Source organism: Morus notabilis, unplaced genomic scaffold (assembly GCF_000414095.1).
Source record: "Morus notabilis unplaced genomic scaffold, ASM41409v2 Scaffold177, whole genome shotgun sequence".
Taxonomy (NCBI): Eukaryota; Viridiplantae; Streptophyta; class Magnoliopsida; order Rosales; family Moraceae; genus Morus; species Morus notabilis.
In genome coordinates this window covers 418700-442032 of record NW_010357654.1, presented here as the reverse complement: position 1 = coordinate 442032, position 23333 = coordinate 418700, and the positions used below count along the sequence as shown (strand labels likewise).

At 32.7% G+C, this 23333-nt stretch overlaps 3 protein-coding genes across 10 annotated transcripts; 2 read left to right on the top strand and 1 right to left on the bottom strand.

The window, feature by feature from the left end:
• The first annotated feature begins 938 nt into the window (after positions 1-938).
• LOC112093676 (tropinone reductase homolog) lies at positions 939-4709 on the top strand. 4 transcript variants are annotated; one of them, XM_024172586.1, is made up of 6 exons: positions 939-1095; positions 1220-1427; positions 1620-1836; positions 2685-2800; positions 4109-4247; positions 4558-4709. In XM_024172586.1, the coding sequence occupies exons 1-6, from the start codon at positions 1007-1009 to the stop codon at positions 4674-4676; spliced, it is 888 nt and encodes a 295-aa protein (XP_024028354.1). In that variant the 5' UTR covers positions 939-1006; the 3' UTR covers positions 4677-4709. The 4 variants fall into 4 exon arrangements, with proteins under 4 accessions (XP_024028354.1, XP_024028366.1, XP_024028358.1 ...); XM_024172598.1 differs by having other exon boundaries at positions 4109-4294; positions 4558-4625; XM_024172590.1 differs by having other exon boundaries at positions 4109-4325; positions 4558-4625.
• A 1463-nt stretch (positions 4710-6172) lies between these two features.
• Positions 6173-10892, top strand: LOC21400011 (ultraviolet-B receptor UVR8). Of its 4 annotated transcripts, none has more exons than XM_024172527.1 (11): positions 6173-6710; positions 7360-7433; positions 7530-7614; positions 7796-7927; positions 8072-8275; positions 8447-8686; positions 8928-8971; positions 9360-9542; positions 10197-10287; positions 10384-10427; positions 10648-10892. In XM_024172527.1, the coding sequence occupies exons 1-11, from the start codon at positions 6506-6508 to the stop codon at positions 10783-10785; spliced, it is 1440 nt and encodes a 479-aa protein (XP_024028295.1). In that variant the 5' UTR covers positions 6173-6505; the 3' UTR covers positions 10786-10892. The 4 variants fall into 4 exon arrangements, with proteins under 4 accessions (XP_024028295.1, XP_024028292.1, XP_024028287.1 ...); XM_024172524.1 differs by having other exon boundaries at positions 8441-8686; XM_024172519.1 differs by having other exon boundaries at positions 8039-8275.
• Positions 10893-10972: 80 nt separating this feature from the next.
• Positions 10973-16753, bottom strand: LOC21400010 (transcription factor EMB1444). 2 transcript variants are annotated; one of them, XM_024172505.1, is made up of 11 exons: positions 16529-16753; positions 15869-16393; positions 14912-15118; positions 14484-14577; positions 14350-14391; positions 14204-14263; positions 12289-13506; positions 12094-12195; positions 11500-11646; positions 11290-11415; positions 10973-11195 (listed from the first exon to the last, which is right to left on the bottom strand). In XM_024172505.1, the coding sequence occupies exons 2-11, from the start codon at positions 15964-15966 to the stop codon at positions 11106-11108; spliced, it is 2184 nt and encodes a 727-aa protein (XP_024028273.1). In that variant the 5' UTR covers positions 15967-16393; positions 16529-16753; the 3' UTR covers positions 10973-11105. The 2 variants fall into 2 exon arrangements, with proteins under 2 accessions (XP_024028273.1, XP_024028277.1); XM_024172509.1 differs by lacking the exons at positions 14912-15118; positions 15869-16393; positions 16529-16753 and adding an exon at positions 14685-14784.
• Positions 16754-23333: the final 6580 nt, after the last annotated feature.

Genomic DNA, 23333 nt, shown 5'->3' with positions numbered 1-23333 from the left:
TTGCTTTGCCTTTAATGGAAAAGCTTTGCTAAACTACTATAGGCGGAAAATGCAAATAAACTGGGATCATCAAAAAAAAAAAAAAAAATTCAGCTCCTCAAACAAACTGAGAAAAGCTTTGTTAAACTACATGTACAACGAAACGAAACAGGAACAATAAAAGTATCAGAATACAAAACCAAAGGGATGAAAGGGCTTCTTCTTCTCATTCCTTTCTAATTAGAACAGGATTTACACCCAGCATGAGTGAGAAGACAGTATACTCGTTATCTTTTGCAAAAATGAAGACGTATCCTTGATAGCGGAAATTATTCTATTAGCCTTTTTGACGAGTGAATGGCATGTTAAACTGAGACATCTTTAATGCAAAAATGTGAATTGTGTATTTGACGTTAAAAAGTAGGATTATAGTATATTGGACATGTTTTACTCCATACATCATACTATTTCAAATGTTAAATTTACTTTTTATCATAATTATTGAGCTTTAAAAATTGTAAAAGTAAATTTATAACTTTTTTTTTTTGAAACTGTAAACTTGTAACTTTATAATAATTAAAAAAAAACAAATGTTACTATGATTAATTGAGAATGTTATACTGGTGAGAAATTTACTGTAAAATATAACATATAATAAATTTAGTACAATAAATAGTATTGCATTGGAGAATTTTTTTTACACGCAAATACTAAACTTATCCAAATTCCCACACACCCAAATCCCCAATATCTGCAAAGTGGGGCATTTTGTTCGCTACATACGTGACCTTATCCAATGAAATGCGACATGGCAATTTTATTGGACTTCTCGCCAAGATAGATCACTTGTTTCTCAGAAATGAAATTGACAACCTAATCACATATGGGATATGGCCAAGTAAATTGAGGCCAATGATTTTTTTTTTTTTTGGGCAGCAAGACAAAAATGTAGAGATCTTTTGCACCTTTAAGATAACCCAACCGAGTACAAGGCATTGTCATAAACCAAGAAGAACATTTTGGAAACATGGCCGAAGGGAAAATCAATAGCAGAGATGAGAGATGGAGTCTTAAGGGAAAGACCGCTCTTGTGACGGGTGGAACCAAAGGCATAGGGTATGTAACCTGCATTGATCTTTTGAATTTTTCCATAATTTTATGATTCAATAGGATTAATTTTTCTTTTTTTTTTTTTTTTTTTTTTTTTTTTTTTTTTTTTTTTTTTGGTGTGACACATTAGACATGCAATAGTAGAAGAACTAGCAGGGTTTGGGGCCATAGTTCACACATGTTCCCGCAACCAAACTGAATTAGACCAGCGTTTGGATGAATGGAAAACTAAAGGTTTCAAAGTAACTGGGTCAGTCTGTGATGTCTCACACACAGACCAAAGAGAAAAGCTTATTGAAACAGTAATATCTCTGTTTCAAGGGAAGCTCAACATTCTTGTGAGTTTTTTCTTTGTGACTTTTTACAATGCACCGTTTACGTGGATAAAATAACAAGAATATAAAATCATGATTAGTGCACAAATACCTAAACTACCACATAATGACATAGTTACTTTATATTGATTAATGTGCTATACCAAGTGAGTTCCAATGATGACTGTAGATCTGTATACATATTTCTAATTATAGGTAAATAATGTTGGGACAACAATTCCAAAGAGTGCTACAGAATTCACAGCCGAAGATGTGTCAAAATTGATGGCTACAAATTTTGAGTCGGCTTACCATCTCTCCCAACTTGCACACCCTTTGCTGAAAGCCTCCGGAAATGGAAGCATTGTTTTCAATTCTTCCCTTGCTAGTGTCATGGCTTTTCCGTATTCTGCCCTCTACGGATCAACAAAAGGTATATATGTACGTTACAAATTGCGGTTCGTTACATACATACATATATGTATGTATACGCATACTGTATATGTATACATATATATAAGAATATTTCAATAATTATTATTATTATTTATTTTTAATCATCAGTGGTTACAATCAAATTAAGAAAACAAATACATACGTTATGTATAACTTATATAGCAAGTCAATTAGGAACCGGTTTGTCATATAAGCATTAATTAAATAATTTTTTTTTCACTTTTTTTTCTTTTAATTTTCTAGTAAATAGCATTGAAAAATGAAAGTCGTGTCCCCTTCTATATTTATCCTATAAAATGCTGCTAAAGAGAATAGTGACAAATTAAGCCCAAAGGAATAAATCCATTGACAAAGGAAGGAGAATAAGCTAAGGGGGAAACGAAAGATGAGGCCTTTACTTTTTTTTTTTTTTTTTTTTTTTTGGGCTATAATGGAAAAGCTTTACTAAACTACCATAGGAATAAAATGCAAATAAACTGGGATCAGCAAAGAAAATTCAGCTCCTCAAACAAACTGAGAAAAGCTTTGTTAAACCACCTGTAGAAAGAAACGAAACAGGATTAATAACAAAAATATCAGAATGCAAAACTAAAGGGATGAAAGAGCTCACTTGTGTTGTTAATACGTTTTTTTCGCAACTTGAGTTAAGAACTTGAATTGTAAAGTGAATTTAAATTTAAATTTTAATTAGACAAACATTATAACCAAAAAAAAAAAAAAAAAAGAGTCGTGAAACAAAACATTAAAATTATTAGGTGGAGATTTTGGAGGATTCTAAACCTTGAAAGTGGTTACATCCAACATTGTTTTTATTTTTGTATGCAGGAGCGATCAATCAACTTACAAGGAACTTAGCGTGTGAGTGGGCAAAAGACAATATTCGTGCTAACACAGTTGCTCCTTGGGTTATCAAGACCCCGTTGACAGAAAGTTCTTATGCGGTAAACCTACTCTTTCATCTATAATCAAAGGACTCTCTCACTTGAATGTGGTCCAAATCTATAATCAAACAATCTAACGATATATAAAAAAGTCAAAACTCTTTTCTATTAGGCTGTCACATGGCAGCTCCTCTACTTACTTTTTTATTTTTTATTTTTTATTTTTATTTTATTTGTGAATTTTTTTTTTTACATTTTAATTTTTTGTGTGTTTTTTAAAAATATACTATTTCTCACTTTACTCTTATGAGGATAATTTTTTACATTTATTATTATTTTATTTTTAGTTGGTTAAAATAAAGTAATTCAAGGCATGCCGGTTAGATCAAACGGTGAATTTAAGTCGCCACAAGTCATCAAATTAATGGAGACCCGTAACTTTCTTTAAATTGTCCCTAATTAATTTTTTTCCTCAATTGTTATCTTTAAATATATATTTTTTTAACTAAATTAAATTTTTTTTAAATGGTTATATAAGTAAATTTCTCATTATTCAATAAACATTACACTCTTTTGATGTCTCCAATACAACACGTGCAGAGCACATTACAAAATTAGTCTATGATATATAAGTCTATGGGTTGGTAAAGGTTTTTTCTAAGTTATTGTGGAGATTTACAATGACTAAAATAGACGTACTTTAGCACACATATTTATAGTGAGTTTCATTTCTATTTATAAGGTTAATATTCATAATATTTTTACACCAAAACACTAAACAAAATGTGTTTTTGATTTCCTATTTAAATATTTATACAAAAATAAATTACTAAATTTCTTATTTATAATTTTTACTTTATAAATTTTGATAATTGTAAAAAAAATATTTGAGTAAACTTTACCATAGTATATTTATGAAAGATTTTCAATTTTTAAATATATTTTAAATGTATTTATTTTTTAAATTTCACACAAAAAATAAAAAATGGAGAAATGAGAAAACAAAAATTGGGATTAAACATCTTGTCCTTCCCTTCTATGTGATGAACCCAAGAGGATAAAACGCATGGATGCGACATTGCTGCTTTTTGATATTGTATAGATAGATTTATTCCTACGAACATAATTCAAAATGGGGATTTCTAGGTAAGGAATTGTATTTTTGCATACTAATAAAAGACCAATTTATGAATGTTCACGAAAAAGTTTGCAATTCACGACAAAAAACTATTCCAATGAATAGATTAAGCCATTAAAAAAAATTAATCTAACGGTTAAAATAACAATACTTGTCAGTGAAATAAAAGGAGAGTTCTTTCGTTTCTTTAGTATTTTATTTAAACTCAAGTATTTTTGCTTTCTCTACAGGACGATCCTAAATTAAGGCATGAAGCTGCTTCATTTTTTCAATTAATTGCTCGAACTCCAATTAGCCGCCTTGGAGAGCCTAATGAAGTCTCATCAGTGATAGCGTTTCTTTGTCTTCCTGCTGCTTCATATATCACTGGTCAGATTATTAATATTGACGGTGGATTTACTGCGAGTGGCTTTCCGGTACCTCAATAATTTCTCAACATTGTTTAGGGTCCGTTTTGTTCGTTGATTCGAATTGAGATGTGACTTTAAATAAGAGTTTTTTACTGTAATAAAAAAGATTAATATGACTGTTTTTTAGAATTTTTACTGTAGTAAAACTCAAATTTTAAACTCAATCGGTGAAATAATTATGACCTTAATATGTAGCGATACCAAAAAAAAAAATCACTGCTTTTATAATAATGATGAAGTTGTTCTTTTCTATTATTTTTTCCTTTCAGTCATGTTGATGATTTGGAATGATACATCGAGAAGGATAACGAATCATGATGACAAACCTAGTTTGGCCACAGTATTTCTTTTTGGTTGTCCGGGAAACTATACTCAGACAAATACGTAACGAATATTATCAAGTCGGTACCTCTTATTTAGAACATGCGAACTTTTATATCTAATTTACTCTAAGAAAAATTATCCTGTGTTTATTTTTTGTATTCATAATCTGCATTTTTTTATAATTTAGTCATAATCTACGTTGTTTATTTACTCTTATTTTCTTTTTTAAGAAAGAAAAAAACTTCAATTACAGCCAAATACTTGTCTTGTACATACCTTAACTATATAAATATTTTAAATCGTATCGTTATTACACATCAAAATTGAAGGAGCAAAATCGAGACAAATTCTTAAATCTGCGAAGTGAACGAGACCTTAAATGTCTGTGTAGTACAGCCTTTTTCTTTTCTTTCTATTTTCCTTTTTTTGTCTTTTTCCATTGTTTATATATGCTCCCTATGTAACGCCACCGTATAAGTGAGTGAGCAGTACAACAACTATTTTCATTCTGTACTTTTGTTATCTTAAATGTTATCCTAACCTTAAATCCTAAATTCTAATCTTAAAATTATAATCATGTCCTTATATAAAAGATATATGGGTAGTGTTAATTAGTAATCTTACGGTGAGTTTTAGGTGTGTTTTTTTTTTTTTTTTTTTTTTCCTTTTCTTTTTAAGTTGCAACTCCTTTATTTTTTTATTTTATTATCTTATAATTTAAAATATTTCATATATTTAATCATATAAGCTTTTCACTATATACTACTATTTATATACCTTTTGGAATTTCTTTGTAACTTTTTTCTATATATCATTTGCATTCTACCATATAGAAATTTCCATCACAACTCAATGTGTACGTACCTACATTAGTATATTTTTTCAAAAAAAGGTATTGATTTTGACATATGACCCTATCACAGATGTACAATTTAAATCTCCCATTCCAAAGTTCTAAAAAAGAAAAAAACAAAAAAAAAATATTCAATAAGATTAGGGATAAACCCAATTTTGTAGCTTCTGTTATAGCGAAATCTCTCCCTAATATATTGTATTTTTTAATAATATTAAAACGGTAATTTTACCTTTAAAAAATATTTTTTTTTTGTACTATGAGACTAATTTTTGAGAAACTATCTCTTTTATAATTAAATATAAACTAATAGTTTTAAAATAACTTTTTGTAAACATTTCAATTTATATTGATTGTTTAATTTTTAAATGTTGTAAAGTATTTTTAAATTTTTTTAAGAAATTATTAATTTATTGTTAACTAGTAAAAAAAAGTAGAATGAATATTTTATATTTTAAAAATCAATTTTAAAGTATTAAAAGAATATTTTTTTTAAAATAAAGATATTATTTTAATATTATTTAAAATATAGAATATCAACGATATATTTTATTATAAGAGAAGGTAGTAAAATAATTTTATCCTATAAAATTAAAACATTGAAAGAAAAAAAATAATGCTGATTAAATAAAACGTCCCACGTGGCAAGCAGCAAGGCAGCCTCTAGAACGGAAAATCACAACCCAATAAAAAAAAAAAAACAATCATCTTCCAGAAACTTCTAGCTCAATCGTGGCTTCACATGGATAATCCTCGCTTGCCGTCCAGATCACTCCACGTGTCCGAATTTCCACGTGGCGTCCGACGTGGCGCTTCTTAATCCCTGGAAATGATTTGGCCCATTTATTTTTCTTTTCGTTGCTTTGTTTATTCCAGAATTTTCCCCTTCAGAAACCGAATTTGCAGACCAAACCAAAACATTTTACTTTTTCGTGAAGAGAGAGAAGGAAGAGAAAGAAAGGGATTGATGCTTTCTGCCATTGATTTTGAATTAAAAAAGCTTCAGTTTCACGGAGAAGATTTTGGAGTTCGTCATCGCAATGAATGGCAACGAAGGAGGAGAAGTGAAAATTGAGGAATGTAAGGAAGCTATGGTGTATATGTGGGGTTATCTTCCTGGAGCCTCGCCGGAGAAGTCTCCGATACTGTCTCCAACACCGGTCCGGTTTTCTGATGGAATCGGCGGCGAAGATTCGTGGAGAGATGTTTGCGGTGGCGGTTGTGGATTCGCCATGGCCATCTCTGGTTGATTCTCGACCTTCATCTCTTTCCTTGCTATTTTTGCAATTTCCTTTCTAGATTTGTTATTTATTGACTCACATTCTTAATTATTTTGTTTTTGTCGATTTTCTTGCTGTGTGGTTCAAATTTTGCTTATGATATTTCTGTCTGAAACTGAAGAACTATGATGCAGTTTTCACTGAATTTGAACAATCCGTAAATGTATTTTTAATTCTCAAGCAATCAACCGCAGGAGATGAAGTAATTCTTGCGATTGATGTGATAATTGGAGCTCTCATCGTAGTTCACTTGGAATTCTGCGCTTTTGAGATAGAAACTGTGTCATTTAGGTCAATTAGGTGCAATATAGGCGCTTCAAGATTCATTGTATCTTATACAGCGTTACTGTTTGAGCAACTTTGTTTCATTTATATGGAAAATATAACTACTTTTCAGTTTCTGCTTTAGGAAGTAGATTTCATTTATATGACCATCTAAGTATTTATTTCTAGGTTCAATCCAATTTATACCAGGGTTTCTGAGTGAGCATCTGTCTTTCATTTCTGTAGCCATATAAGTTCTTGGTGATCCGCATTTCAACTCTCTTTGAAAATGGTGCTTAGTTTTTGTAATGGTGGTGATATATGATGTTGTCAACCATGGGTGGATTTAGGGTCTGGGAAGCTCATAACATGGGGTTCAGTGGAAGATGAAGGCCAAAGTTACCTGACTTCAGGAAAGCACGGGGTAACTCGGATGTTCTCTAATGTCTTAGGTTTTTCATAACTTAATAACTGGTGTGAATTTGATTTTTCATTTTCTGTTCCCTGTAAATTTGTTAAGGAGACTCCAGAGCCTTTTCCTCTGCCAACTGAGGCTTCGGTAGTCAAGGCTGCTGCGGGTTGGGCCCATTGTGTTTTAGTCACAGGTATTCTTCTCTTCCTACATTACGGGTTCATTGCCTAGTTTTGTTTTTCTTTGATTTATGCAATTGCATAATGTTGATTGATAGACATTTTTTGAGAGATGAAACTAAGCTACTAGTTAACTGACGATTCTTTCCGTTCTCTCTCTTATATATTACGGAGTTGATGTTTCTTAATATACAGAAAAGGGTGAAGTGTATACATGGGGATGGAGAGAGTGTATTCCGTCTGCAAAAATAATCTGTGATTTGGCTACAATAGGATATTTCCAGAAGGATAATCTTGGGAAACAAATTTCGGCGGTAGCAGAACAAGGTCCATTACCCTTTTGTCTTTTTCTGAATCCTTCTCATGTTTGTTAAACAATTTGGAAACTACAGCTTATTGTGTTGAACCGTTAAGATCAAGAAGTTTAACGTCTTACAGGCAGCCCAAGGTCTGAAGGCTCCAGTTTGACAGGTGGAGCTGTTTCTAACGTGGACGGTAAAAGACCTGGAGAAGAAGCAGTAAAGAGAAGAAAAGTGGCATCAGCCAAGCAAGAACCTGAAAGCTCAATATCTGGTGACGAATTCTTCACCATTTCACCTTATCTTGTATCTTTGGGCTCTGGAGTGCAGATAACAACAGTTGCTGCTGGTGGCCGGCACACGTTAGCGTTATCAGGTAATTCCACAATATCATGGTTCTCGGGCAACAAAACCGTATTTCAGGATAGTTGCTTCGTCTTTGTGGTCACACCATATAGTTTTGTAGGTTGTAGAAGTACGAAGCTATGGAAGATTTTTGATGTAGAGCAAGACACCTGATGGATCATAATATTAATAAAAGTTTCAGATATGGGACAGGTGTGGGGTTGGGGCTATGGAGGCGAAGGACAACTCGGCTTGGGTTCTCGGGTAAAGATGGTGTCTACTCCTCACATAATACCTTGCATCGAGGCACCAGCTACTGGAAAAGATAGGTCTTCAGCAGTTTCACAGGATAGCAAGACTTTGCCAGCACACGCATCTACAGTTCCTGGCAGTTTTGTGAAGGAAATTGCTTGTGGAGGACGGCATAGTGTAATAATTACTGGTATGCATTTTATGGCTGTTTCCTGTTGAAATTATTAACTCAAAGAATAATTCATAATGCACAATTATGTGAAGAAATCACTGACTTTTTGGGATTATGTATGTGGATTCTGGATTCGGCTGTACTTAAATGAATTTGAGAGTGGTCTTTCTACTGTTTCGTGCCAATTTAACTCTTACATTCGAGCATATAATGATACTTCAACGTGCTCTTTGGTTTTTATCAAAAATTTTATCTACAGATGCTGGAGCGCTGCTTACGTTTGGCTGGGGTCTGTACGGTCAAGTAAGTTTCCCATCTTAGTCTCAGCCTTTTTCTGAGTGAATTGACTTGAATTATATTAATGGCTGCCTGTTTTTTTTCCATTGTGCAGAAGTATTTAGTCCATAATCAGATTACTAAAGTAGTGGGATATGAAAAAACATCAGTTGGCCGATGCAACACAATTGGATTGATGTCTTTTGTTTTTTCCGGTGTTTTTTTTTTTTTTTTTTTTTTTTTTTTTTGAGAGGATTGATGTCATTTATTATGTAGTTAACTTATTGGTCTTAAAATTTTAGGCCATCTAATTTGTCTCAGAAACTCATTTTGTTGATCTCCAGAATGCAATTTAATTTTTAGACCACCTTTCTGATCCTTTTTTTTTCCCCCAACTCTGGCATCTTGCATTCAGTGTGGACAAGGTGGTACATATGATCAGCTAAGGCCAACATTCGTGAATTCATTATCGGGTGTGCGAGTGGAAAAAATAGCTGCAGGACTGTGGCATACTCTGTGTGTTTCTGTTGACGGCCACGTATATGCTTTTGGAGGTAATCAGTTTGGACAGTTGGGAACTGGTGCCGACCAGGCTGAGGTACATCTAAAATCCTCCTTTTCCTTTTTCCTTTGAAGGAAAAATTCTCTTTTTTTCATATTATGTCCCGTTCACTTCGCGGATTCGAGTTTTCAATTCGAGCTGAGATGTGATATTTTTTGATAGCTTTTCACTGTAACAGAAAAAGTTAGATGTGACGTTTTCTGAGAACTTTTTACTGTAAAAACCTAAAACTGAAAACTCGAATCGGTGAAATGAACGAGGTCTATATATACTGAGAAATATTTCAAAACGAAATTTTTGAATTCATTCCTTGTTCAATTGAGAACTTTCAAATACTGGGGATCTTTTGCTTTTAGAAGATGTTTTTTGAGAACTGGAAACAGAGAGCACGACCAAATTGAGCTTTTCTAAAATGAGAAGACAAATGTTTGGAAGGAATGTCACATTTCCCTTCATATTGCCATCCCAGTTTTCTAATTGGTCTTTATTGATGAGTCCTTCAGCAAATTGCAGCGAAGCAATTAGAGGATTATAATGTACTTGCTCCGCACAATTGGTATAAAACTGTCAATACAATTGTTTGGGGTCCTCAATATTTTTCAAGTTTTTTTAAGGATTAATATTTACTCCATGTTGAGAAATAGCTTCCTGGTTATTATTTATATATTTATTTTTGTTCATCTACTTCAGACTCTTCCTAGGCTTTTGGATTCTCCTTGCTTAGAAGGTAAGAATGCCAAAATGGTATCTTGCGGTGCCCGTCACAGTGCCATAGTAACAGGTAAGGAGGAAGCAAATAGATTATGCGCAAGAGTCACGTTGCCTACGACATTGGTTACGTTTCTAATAAAATTCCTTGTTGATATGTCATTTGCAGAGGACGGGCAGTTGTTTAGCTGGGGATGGAACAAATACGGCCAAGTATGACACTCGAAGCTTCGGTTTTTTTTTTTTTTTTTTTTTTTTTTTCCCTCCCCGAAGTGTTTTTTTTTTTTTTTTTTTTTTTTTTTTTTTCCCTTCCCTTATTTTTTACTTTGCGTTAATGTGCCAAAATACATATGCTTGCAACCATTTAGGTTATCTTCAGCGACTTTCTACAATGAGAACTTATGACAAACTATTTTATTCTGCTTGGATGCAGCTTGGTCTTGGTGATTCTGTCGACCGGAGCACCCCTTCTCAAGTTACCATCAATGGCGTGCCGAAGAATGTCGCATGTGGCTGGTGGCATACGCTACTGCTGGCTGAAATACCCAAAATGAATTCGTACGAAACATGACAGTTTTGCTAGGATAGAAACATTCTACATTAGTCATCGTTCTTGGTTCTTACACACTTGGTCCTTGTTTACATGATGAACATAACTAGTTTTTTCGCTCATGAAAGCTAGTTTCATGTACATTACTAGTTTTTCCGCTCATGAAAGCTAGTTTTTCTTTGCGTGAAAGGGGCGATTCAGACGCTTATTCATTCTTTTAGGAGCTAGTCTCAGTCCACATTGCATGATCTCAACTGTACACAATAAAATCCTCTACTTGTATCGTAAAGTGTTGCATTAGAGCGATATTGCTCAACCACATCATACTTCGCTTTGACGAATCAGATCTTGCTCGAGATTCGATTTTTCTTGCGCTGCAGAAGATGTAGCAGAGGCCAGAATATCTCCATTCTGTGGAAGCCTTTGGTAGCCTGAGCGCATGATGGATAAAATAAAAGATAGTTTAGAACAAAAGGAAAATATAGAAAGGTTTTAACATTTAAGTTTGTGAAAATAATAAAGTACCTCAACAACGAAATGAGCCCATGTGTTACTCGATCGGTTTTCCATCACACCCTTCAAGACGGTCAAATCAAGTCGTCTAATCAGTTGTGCGATGTCCAGAAAAAGTCCATGATCATCACATAGTACCTGAAGTAGAAGCGGTTATTGCTTTAGGGATTGCGATATAAGTTTGGGGTTGTCAAAAATAGAGTTTAGGAACAAAGGAATGACCTCAATAAGCATGTGTCCCGTGTTCCCGAGGTCTTCGACAACTATTGGACAAGCTTGCTGCACGCTGCCAAATTCAAACGCCCAGCTCGTCCCATTTTGCAAAGTATTGCAAGTTGCAGTTGATCTTCGATTCCTGCCACTGGCAGCCTGCAAAATTTACAATTTAAGATCCAAGTTGTTGGACAACGTTGAACTAGTTAGAACCACATCTAGCATTTGGATGTTCCCAACTGCAACTGTCAAATTTCCCTCAAAAAAAACAAAAAAAAAAAAGGATAACTGTGAGATGCCCAAGGCGCTAGCTTCTCTCCAAGGTGATAAAGACTACTAGTTTTTGAGCCTGTCTGTAGGGTTTCCTAAGATCGATTTACATCAAAAATGAAAGAACTAAATACTTTAAAACTCTGTGTGGAGCAATCAGCTAGAAGTCGGGTAATGAATACACAAGCAAGAAGCAGCTTTTAGTAATACTAGTCGAGAAATTTATCGTTTAGGGAATTTATCGTTTAGAACGCATAAGTGAAATCTCAATTAAAATAATAATTATTGCTGGATTATTGTTTAATATTTCAGTAGACAATCAACTTTACCTACCTCCCGCAGCAGATGCCCCTTCAATTTCTTAGCTTGGCCAGCAACACTTTCTAAATACAGCATGTGCTTTATAGTCTGATCTAAGAGGCCATCAATGCTACACTGAACTTGCCAACAAGTATCAAAGTGCTTAGTCGAAGAGAAAGATACAAAGAAAAACCACAACGAAATACTAAAAGTAAAAAGGCACCCCACCTTGGCACCATTCGGGACAAGTTCCCGCAGTTCCTTAACCCTATCCTGGATTAGCTGTCTATCCCTGGGTCTTGACTTTTGGGTACTGCCATTCCTTGTTCTCCTTGTTTTCGTATTCGGCGGCCTTTTCTGTTTACTAGACTGCACAGGACCTTGAACTTTCACCTGCCGCCCTTCGTTAGTCAATGTGCTAGTCATGCCATCAAGAGAAGTCAAACTATCAACCCTGGGAAGAAACGAAGGTTTGGCAAGGTTGCTTTGAATTGAACAATTTTGCATCCTTGGACCTGCTTTGGATTGCACTTGTGGTTGAGAAAAAGTGGACTGTCTTGATGAGGTCACATATGAAGGGACATTGTCGGACAGGCTAGACAGTACATCATCTGAGCTGCAACATAAGTCGGTTACAACAGCTTCCAACAAATAATCCTTGTCACCACTTCCACCAAACCATGATGGTTCAATGACGTCCAAAAGCTCTCTATTGCAGAATGCACTTGGTCTATTAGTACGTGCATCCTCAATCAAGAAAGACGAGTCCCAAAAATGTTCATACGTATTCCTTTCCTGAAAAGATGGTCCAAGTGCTCTGTGTAGTTCGCTGTCTTCGGGAAATCTGGAAAAACTGGTCATGCTTTTGCAATAGCCATTATTTATATAATCATCTCCAAATAGTTGTGCAGCCATTTCTCCAGCAGTGCAAGGAGTAACTCCATTTAGGGAGTTTTCAAAGAGTTCCACATCTTGACCACTAGATAAAGAATAGGCCAAAAGTTCTTCTTCCAGACAAGAAAATCCAAACATCTCAGCCTCAGCCATGTCCAGACTATTTACATCAAAAGATAGACTTGGAATAGCTGATTCTTCAGGAAAACCAATCTCGTTTTTACTTGTACTCTTGAAAACATCCACTGCATCATTTTTAGGCACAACAAGCATATCTTGCACAGTTTGCACTGGGATGGACTGTTTTGAAGTTGACAACCTCCTTTCATTCAGTGTATTGCAGTCGAAATCCTCCAATTTCTCAGACTTTACGCGGCTAGTGATCAGACGTGTAGGTTCATTTAAGCTCTCCACAGTGCTAGATAGGGGTGATAATGATGAATGATCTACAGGATTCATCATTATCGTGAATGGTATAGTTGAACTCATCATACTGTGATAGGCATCGAATCTTTCTTTGATGAAACCAACAACAGAAAGATCTTCAGCAACCTGAATCCTCAATAGAAATTTTAAGAGGAGTGTAAGTAGAGCGAAATTCAAGTTTAGAAAACGGACCAGGGAACAATGAGAAAAACACACCAGTACATATGTGCATACACGTTATATTCCAATGTCATAACTATCAATCTATGATAATTAGGCCGCTTAAACATACTTCTCACCTGCTCACTAAATGAAATATGACCATTCGGATGCAGAAAGACAACTAACTAAACTGCTACTCCGGCAGGTAAGATTTATTTATTTATTTATTTAGTTATTATTATTATTTTGAAACAAAGACAAAATTTCATGAATGATTAAAAAAATTATGTAGAAGTATAATAGAGGAAGAATTTTCTTCCAACAAACCACATGTGAAACACTACAAAACTGAACCCCAATACCTCGCAAGATGGAAAAAAATCAAGCCTTAAATTTCTTTTCGTGATAAACCCAAAAGATCTATCTAATATCTCACCCTATCCCATATAACACCACATTCTTCCTCACACCTCTCAAAACGGTTTCTCTCCAACAAGACTGCCTACAAAAGTGCTAAAACAATCACCTTTCCTAGACACTTTCTTCTTACCTGACCTGTGCAAAAAGATGAGCTGCAAAGTTCCTTACAGCTCCTAGGAGTAAGAATTATGTTAATGACGCTACCATTGCAGAAAACAAATGAAATTCATGAAAAACGTACCATCTCCAATGAGCCGAGCTGCAAAACCCCATCTGGAAGTAGAGGTACAAGCAAAATTGTCTGCATGTGAATATATGCAAGTTAAGTTTCTATGGACGTACTAATATAACCATGCCTGAGATATGATTCATTTAGAATCGTTTTACCTTGATACCCATAGCAATCTGAAGAAGCCACTCATCCGTCCACTGTCAATTGAGAGAATTATGTTGATGAGATATTAGGTTCAGCACTTGAAGAGATTAAATGTTTCGTACCACTATTATGATTAGATTCTTACATCAGGAACTAAGTTGCTGTCAAATTCTCTGGTAAAGAAATTGTTGAAGAAAACCCACGTGTGCTTCCCTGTGCATGCCACGTCACCTACCAACCTGTTTGAAAGTCAACTGTCAGTGTCAACCATTTTTCAGGATCTAACAGATGTAAAGCTAGTTGATACATTGTATAGCAATACAGCTGTAGATCAATTGAGACCAACCATAATTTTACAATTGATGCAGGCAATAGGCATGAGATGATTAAGAGGATTTAAAAGGAAGTTGCCTCCGATATCCAATCCTTGAGGCTCCATCCTCAATACCTCTAAAGAAAGGGGGGGAACAAAAAGTAAGATCTTTCCCCAGTTAACTGGTGGAGATTTCTTAATATAGATCTTTGAAATTGTTTGGAAAATGATGTGATAAAGGCCCTCGGAAAAAGCCCTACCCATCTCCCAAGGCATATTGAACACATGACATGTTGGCCACCAAAAGTTCAATTTGACATCCTTCAGATCCAATATCCTGCATACTTGTTTCACGGCTTTGAAAGGATATTGGCTTTGATCTGTTTACATGGCTATCATCTGATGCACTTCCCAAATCTTCTGCCGGTTTTGCATTATCACAGTATGCGTCCTCCCACGTCAAAATCCTAAAGAAGGGAAAAATAATGATATTCAAACATTAACACCAGCATGAGACATTCAAAAAAGTGCATATAATACACAGATTATAAGCTGCACGCCAAACTGATATATATTAATCAATAAATTCCCTTGTGCTTGCACTGCCAGCCTATGTCTTGCCTGTTTAATTTACCATGGAACTGGAAGTGGTTTGAGCAGTTTACACTACTTGGCCAACTAGGATTCCGAGAAAATAAGGAATATATATATATATATATATATATTAGTATGCTAAGCAATTTGATAGAAAGAGGATGGAAGAGATCACGTCTACGATTGGCTGCTATTTTCTAGGAGCAACTAAGATGAAATAATGACAAAGGGTGCCCTAGTAAAGATTACAGTCAAACACGGCTGGGGTGAGTACTATAAAGCATCAAAGTAATCCTGTCTTTGCCAATATCTCATGGAATTGTTTCACTCAGCGAAAGGTCTTATGCAATTACGTCGTTTAATGAAAGGAATCAGAGCATCTTTCCATCTAATGTAGTCTAACAAAAACAAGCAACAACTGATGTGAATGATACAATCTATAATAACATCATATTCTTCAAACTAAAGAGTCATTGAAGTTGCCAACCAAAAAGAGAATTGTAGAACATCAACTCGCTATTTCTTTTCAAAATTTAAGAAAGTAGAATGGTAACTATAGAAACAACAACAGCTAACTTTATTCAAAATCATAATAATTCATATAATTACAAGTGAATTCTTACGGAGGAGTCTGGTGCTGGAGCTTCCAGAACACAGCATACTTCCAGTGAGTGTTGTTGCAAAGGCTTATCAAAAACTGCCTCAAAGGACTACTCTCCATATGCTAAGCTTTCGAGATCACAAACTACCAAATTTTTGTAGGACAAAAAAAGAGAAAAATATAAACCCAAATTATTGCAGAAAAACCGTTCCCTAACTACCGCGATACGATCCTCTCCCCGCCTGTTTAATCCGTAAACCCGCTCTCCGCTTAATCGGTGGCCGCTTCGAAACAAGCAACAAAGACTCCATCGCTAAAACCTCTCTCTCTAAATCAGTACCAAGCTAAATAAGAATCTACGTTTGTTCTAAAACAGAAGTTCAAAAAGCGCAAAAAACGGTGAACGCAATTAAGCTTTCCATGAAATCAAAGTGTATATTACAAATTCTCACTACTCGGAAAACTTTTCCCGCTTTTCCCTCTTCCAGGGAAAATGATGACTCCAAATTAAGCGCGTACCGGATCGGCAAATCGCACACTCACTTCGCTGCTCAAGAAACCACGGAAACAAACTAATTTAAGATGAGCTTAGAGGATAACTTCAAGAAAACCAGACTGATTTTGTTTTCTCGGCAACCAAACAGAAAAACTGAGTACAAGCAATGCTTTGAACTTTCCATACCTGCAGTGTAGAAACAGATTCTGATCAGAAATTCTGTTGGCGATGATCGAATTCGTTGGCCTCCATCTCCAACTGAATCTTGAGGAGTGAATTTTTGTGAGTGAAAAGAAACTGCAAGATCGGAGGGAGGGAGAAGAAAAATGAAAAAGAAGAAGTGGCCTTTTCGGAGTCCTAAAGACGAAGTCCAAAAATACGCGCACAAAACGGCTTTTCTTACCTTACCACTTTTTATACTACACAAAAACATATTCGTCCTTCTCTACTCTCTCTCAACTCTATACTACGCGCCGCACTTGTCCAATTTCCATTTTCACCCACAAAATTTTTTATTTTTAATTTTGAGATAAAGCCTTTTTGTATAACTAGTTGTATAACTAGTTGTATAACGTCCTATTGTGTCGAAGACACCCGAAGAATTTATTATTAATTGAATAATAAATCATTTATTTATATAATTATTTAAAAAAATTTAAGTTTATATTCAAAAAAAATATGTGTAAAGATAATAATTGACTAAAAAAATTAAATAGGAACACATTTAAAAATAATTATTTTAACCAATAAAAAATAAAATAAGAATTCATGTAAAAAAATTACTTTTCATAAGAATAAAATGAGAAACAATATATTTTTAAAAACATATAAAAAAATTAAAATTTAAAAAATAAATAAATAAATAAAGAATAAAGTGGAAGGACTGTCACGTGATAAAGAGTTTTAACTCTTTTATGTAGTGTTAGATATGTAATTTGTGTTTTTAATAATATTAATAAGTAATTTCATTTTAAAGAAGCATTTTTTTAATATTTTTAAACTGATTTTTAAGATATAAAAATGTCCATTCTACGTTTTTATTTATTTGATGAAAGACTACAAATTTGAAAAGAAAGCATTTAAAACATTTAACAATGATTGAAGATCCGCCTTTTCTCTTTTGCAAGGATTTGAAGATCTGCAAATCATGTTTTGAGTTTTTTATTTTTTAAAAATATTTTTGTAAAGTTTTAAAATATTTAGTTTCTAATTAAATAAATAAAAAGATAAAAAAACATTTTATGTCTTAAAAAGTTGACCTCAAGATACTAAAAAATATTTTTTTAATAAATGTATGCTTTTAATAATGATTAAAGATGGTGTATTTTTTGAGATGTTTTTGTATAAGAGGGAGTACGAAAAAGTAATTATTATTTATCAAGTTTTTTCAACTAAAGAATTTTTACTGTAAACATAAAAAAGTATTCTATAACAAAACATAGCTAACACTACGATAATATTAACTTATTCAATCATATCAAAATAAAAAGGAAATATGTAAAATCAACGATTAATAGTTAGATTATAACGATTTATATTATACTCTGTGTATAGTGTTTTTCTTTTTGATAGTATTGTTATAATTATTATTACTATTTTTAATTGGTTGTTCATATTAACAATAAATATTGTACAATTTTCAGTAATTAGATTTTGTTGATGAACACATGAAAAATATTTAAGAGCATCATTACTAGTAAAAAGTGAGTCTTATGTATAAAATCTACACAACAAAAGGACTCAAATTTGGTGTCCAATTTCAGTGTTTTTTTAGTATCTAACCAATCAAATCATATCACATCATGTAAGAAATTTAAATTGCTTTTTAACTAACTATTTTATGTTTATCATAAGATGATATGGTATGATTTAATTGATTAAATATCAATTAAAACACTAAAAATTAGATAATATATTTAGATTCACAATAAAATTCACATTTTATTATTGAGTGATGCTCAATATTACCAATATTTTATAACATTGGTAGAACACATGTTGCTGCGCCACAAGAAACGCCGCCATCAACAATGATTTTTAATTGAAGGAACATCATTGATGGCACATAATAGAGAAAAAAAAAATTATTTTCAAAATATTCATTATTAGTTCTATCTACAAATTTGTGAATTTGTAAATTTTTAAAAGGATGTATGACTTTTCTCTTCCATATAAGGTAGACGTTGTCCTTTTTTCCGCTTTATTTATTATTTATTTCATAAGGTAGGACTTTTATTTTTTTATTTAATAATGGGAAAGAAGACGAATCATGAAAACCAACTTGACAAATAAATTTTTATTCCCGAAAGCTTCCCAAATCAACTTTAACAGTTTTTTTTTTTTTTGGTCATGACATTTATCTTTTCAACCTTTTTAGGATCCGAAAGACAATTTTGTAAATGATAAGAATTGTTTTTTTAATACGAGATCGAACCTATTTTTTCTCAAATTTAATGGCACGTTTAGTTCGTTGATTCGAGTTGAGATACGATTTTATGTGAGAACTTTTTATTATAATAAAAAAATTAGATGTGACTGTTAGAATTTTTTACTGTAACAAAACTCAAATTTTAAATCTCACTTTTACTGATTCTTTCTACATCATACCGTTCAATCTTGTAGTTTTTAACTGTTAAGAGTTATATTCACATATTTTATTTTTGTATTAATTCAATAAATACCCCTAAATTATATATTTAATTCAATATGCACTACTTTTTCCCCTCTTTTTATTAAGCTTAAGAATTCGTTGCCGCTTTGGAAATTCGCTTAACGACCGCTTTTGATCATGCATTTTTTTTCTTTCTTTTCAAGCTTTTTCCTCTGTATTTTACGGAAAAGAGATTCCAATGATTCCTTTCTTTGTTTTTGTAAGGAAGTGGATCTTCATCCCGATAATCTTCTCAGTGGGTGTTGGATTGATGATTCAATTATTTTCTTTTGTAATTTTTTTTATTTAATAAGTTTTAAGTCATGAGAAATTTGGTATGGGTCTTGAATGACATACGCTCCAACATAAATATGACATGCTTTTAAACATCCATGCTCTTCTCCTCACGTATATATATATATATATATATATATATAACCATGTATATATTGAGAAGAGATGAGCTATATAGTATGTACATGTCTTATGATATAATTGAAATGTCTTTTAATTAAATTTCCAAATTTGTTCATTAAATGTTGTTGTATGATATAATTGGTTAGACACTATTTAAAATATCAAAAATTAAATAGATACATATATACATAAAGTACTAGTTACTTCAATATTTATCTTATAGTAACCTACCGATTTAAGAAAATATGTGCATATCTAAGTTATAATTGATGACATGGCATTTTATATAATTATACTCATTGAATATTGTTATAAAGTTTTTGGTTATATATATATATATATATATTTAATGGAGAAATTGAAATGTTCAAAACTAAAACAACGTGTTATTTTATTTTGAAATGACATTTCCTGCATTGTTTTCGTGAGGTGAGTTGTAGTTGTCTAATTATTAATTCAAAATCAAACATCATCTTCCCTGGCCTATTATGTATATTATTGTTGCGTCGATGGCTATATAAAGAAGAGAAGAAAACTCGGAAAGCAACTGCAATTTATAAACTAATTGAATTATTATCTTTCTTAAATACTATATATAAGAAGATTCTTGTAGCCCGGTTTGTATATTTATTTGATCAGCCCATTTAATCATTGAAAATATTAGTACCTTGGTAACAGTGACGAAGGCAGAAAAAATTTTCAGGAGGGCTTGAATTAAGCTTAAATTCTAAACTAAATTAATGGTGCAATGAAGTATTATTAAACATAAAAATAAGGAGTGTAAATGAAAATTTTTCAAGTATTCTACATAAAATATAATGTTAGTACATTTTAAAGGAGTATATCAAACTTCAGGTATAAATAAAAATTCCTAAAAACTTAGCACAAAATTTAAAAATAGAAGATTTTGGGTTGTGGGGGGCTAAACAAGAAAATAATAGGCAAAATAATGGGCGCGTTTGGAAAATGAAAATAAAAACGTTTTCAATTTCAAACAGAAATTATTTTTGAAAATGCGTTTGGTAGTTTTATCAAGAGAATGTTTTTCAGTGTAAAAAAACTCATTAATGTCTCTCTTTCTCTCTCTCTACTCGAGAGAGGAGAAAATGAAAACAAAAAATGAAAAACGACTAAAAGTCGTTTTTCATTTCTCTTTCATTTTACACTAAACCAAAAAATCGTTTTCATTTCCGTTTTTTGTCTTTATTGCGCCAAACATCGTTTTAAAAACGTTTTTATTTTTTTTTCAAAAAACGTGAAAAATAAAAATGGGATTAATTCCAAACACGACCAATGATTTTTTTTAAGAATAGTAAGAAAGCTAAGCCCAAGGTAGCTTCGTCCCTGGTTGCTAAATTAATTTCACATTTTAGTAAGCGTAAGGATATTCAACTTTCAATGTAGAAACAGTACTGATCATAAGTGGTTGAAATTTTCTGCCTAGTGAGACATGTTGACTAATCAAATTTAGCAAATAAAAAATCGTGATCCATTTATATGCTTAGCATAAAAATGCATCTTAAAATGAAAGTAATCTCATTACTTTATTATTTTGTGTACAAAATTAGAAAATATCGACACACGTACTTGCCCTAATCAGAAAGCAGTTGACCTGTTTTTTCATTGTAAGATGGTTTCTAACCTATGGGATTATATATAATATTCAAGTTTATTTTCCAGATCAAATATTCTTGTCCAGTTGAAATGACACAGAAGATTCCTGCCCTAATTTTTCGATGATTAGAGAAGTGATGGCTCAAAAAGTTTCAAAATAACAATTACGGCTAATTTATGTAGAAGTACAATAAAATCCAAAACAATCAAATATTGACAAAGTCTACCTAAAGTACTCAATGTAAAAAAAAAACTTTGGTCGTATTTAGAATTGATCCCGTTTTTATTTTTTATATTTTTTGAGAAAGAAAAAATAAAAACATTTCTAAAACAGCGTTTGGTGCAATAAAGATAAAAAACGGAAATGAAAACGATTTTTTGATTTAGTGTAAAATAAGAGAGAAATGAAAGGTGACTTTTAGTCATTTTTCATTTTTTGTTTTTATTTTTATTTTTGTTTTTGTTTTCTCCTCTCTCACAAGGAGAGAGAAAAAGATAGAGACATTAATAGTTTTTTTATATTGAAAACAATCTCTTAATAAAATTATCAAATGCATTTTCAAAAATGATTCATGTCTGAGATTAAAAACATTTTCATTTTCATTTATAAAAAATAAAATCATTTTAGAACGAGTTTCAAACACGTCCTTTATAATTTTCGGTTAGCAAATTGATACGGAAAACACATTACATACAAGTTGTCAATAAGTAAATAAGTATAGCTTATATAGCAAAAATTACAATAAGTTGAAATATTATAGCACTTTTTAAAATACATAATGAATTATTTATATTATTTATAAATATACTAATGAATTTTTACTATATTTCAATATCATTAATAAAATCTTGTTACACGCAGTCTAATTTTCTCTACCAGATGTAAGATTAGCGTTGTTATTTGAGTTTGAAGATGGTCTCACAGCACCTTACTTTCACGATTAAACAAAAGTTAACGTTTATCATGTAGCCTAAAACCTTACAAGAATTGTTCAGCCAAAAAAAAAAAGAACCTTACAAGAATAATACACCAAAAAAATAGGAAAATAAAATAAAATAATAATAATAATAATAAAAGGGGTTATTGGCACAAATTGCCCCTAATATATTTGGTAAGTAACAGTTTAATCCTTAATTTTTTTTCTTAGCAAATCGACCTCCAACCATTTAAAACAGGTGTCATCTGGTTCTTTACGTCAAGATCCGCCCAAAAGCCAACGGGAGAAGCCCACGTGACCCCTTAACTTGGGGTATATGTGTAAAAACACATCCTTGGTTGATTTGGGGCGGGTGGTTTATACGGTAGAAGAAAGAGAATTTGGAATTGAAGGTTGGTCACCAAATTTCTTCAAATTGGGGCTGCAATGGAAGAAACCCACGAAGGTGATGACCCACCATGAATTGAGACCGGACCAGAGAACCCAAGAGCTGGTCTACAAAATCCCCTCACCTCACCGCCCGATTCGCCGCCGATTAGTCAGAATTTCAATTTAAAATTTCCTGTCACATCACCTTCCAATGCAGATTTTGGTGACGTCCGACGTCTAATCCTCCGACAAGTGATGTCTTTGGACTCCTCTCGTCGAGCTGAACAAATCCATACCAAGGTTGCCATCATTGATCGTCAGACTAGTTCTGACCATCTTCGGTTAGATTTTCGATAATTTTGATGTTTTTCTTGCGACCGGAGCGTCGTATGAGGGTAATTTCGTCTTTTCACTAACAATTTGGGTCTCGTGGGTGGTCACGTGGGCTTCTCCTATTGACTTTTGGACGGATCTTGATGAAAAGAATTAGATTGCACATGTTTTAAACAGTTAGGGGTCGATTTATTAAGAAAAAAATTAAAGACTAAATTATCTCTTACTAAATAAGTTAGGAACTACTTGAGCCAATAACGGTAATAAAAGTATTTTCGTAGCCACCTTTATCATAATTGATCTGCTTTCTTTTACAAAGGTCTATTTATTAGCACGTTAGCATCCGCCGGGTTTCTAACCTTATTGGACCGACCTTTTTCTTATAAATTATATTTATGGAAATATATAGAAGTCAACTTTGTTTATTTCTACTCCTCCAGAAAAAATAATAAAAAACACCTTTGTTGATTTATATTCGTATTTGTATATATAATTTTATTTTAAAAAAAAGGTACAACTCAATGTGAAGAAGTAGTATTTTAATACATGCAGAGGCGTATTATAAAGAGATAAACTTGAACCTTTCATTAAAAATAGAAAAAGAGGAGGCCCCATCATATTGCTGAATATTGCTGAAGTTCAAGCAAGTGATTCTTGGTTATATATATAT

Bases quoted from the DNA above. Each gene is read 5' to 3' on its own strand.
- LOC21400011 (XM_024172515.1), top strand. From the start codon at position 6,506: ATGAATGGCAACGAAGGAGGAGAAGTGAAAATTGAGGAATGTAAGGAA. The intron at 8,972-9,359 runs GTAAGTTTCCCA...TCTTGCATTCAG, and splicing joins GCTGGGGTCTGTACGGTCAA to TGTGGACAAGGTGGTACATA. The intron at 9,543-10,196 runs GTACATCTAAAA...CATCTACTTCAG, and splicing joins CTGGTGCCGACCAGGCTGAG to ACTCTTCCTAGGCTTTTGGA.
- LOC21400010 (XM_024172505.1), bottom strand. From the start codon at position 15,966: ATGGAGAGTAGTCCTTTGAGGCAGTTTTTGATAAGCCTTTGCAACAAC. The intron at 14,578-14,911 runs GTAGGGCTTTTT...ACTTTCAAACAG, and splicing joins CAATATGCCTTGGGAGATGG to GTTGGTAGGTGACGTGGCAT. The intron at 11,647-12,093 runs GTAGGTAAAGTT...TAAATTTTGCAG, and splicing joins AGGGGCATCTGCTGCGGGAG to GCTGCCAGTGGCAGGAATCG.
- LOC112093676 (XM_024172586.1), top strand. From the start codon at position 1,007: ATGGCCGAAGGGAAAATCAATAGCAGAGATGAGAGATGGAGTCTTAAG. The intron at 1,096-1,219 runs GTATGTAACCTG...GTGACACATTAG, and splicing joins GGTGGAACCAAAGGCATAGG to ACATGCAATAGTAGAAGAAC. The intron at 4,248-4,557 runs GTCAGATTATTA...TTTTCCTTTCAG, and splicing joins TGCTGCTTCATATATCACTG to TCATGTTGATGATTTGGAAT.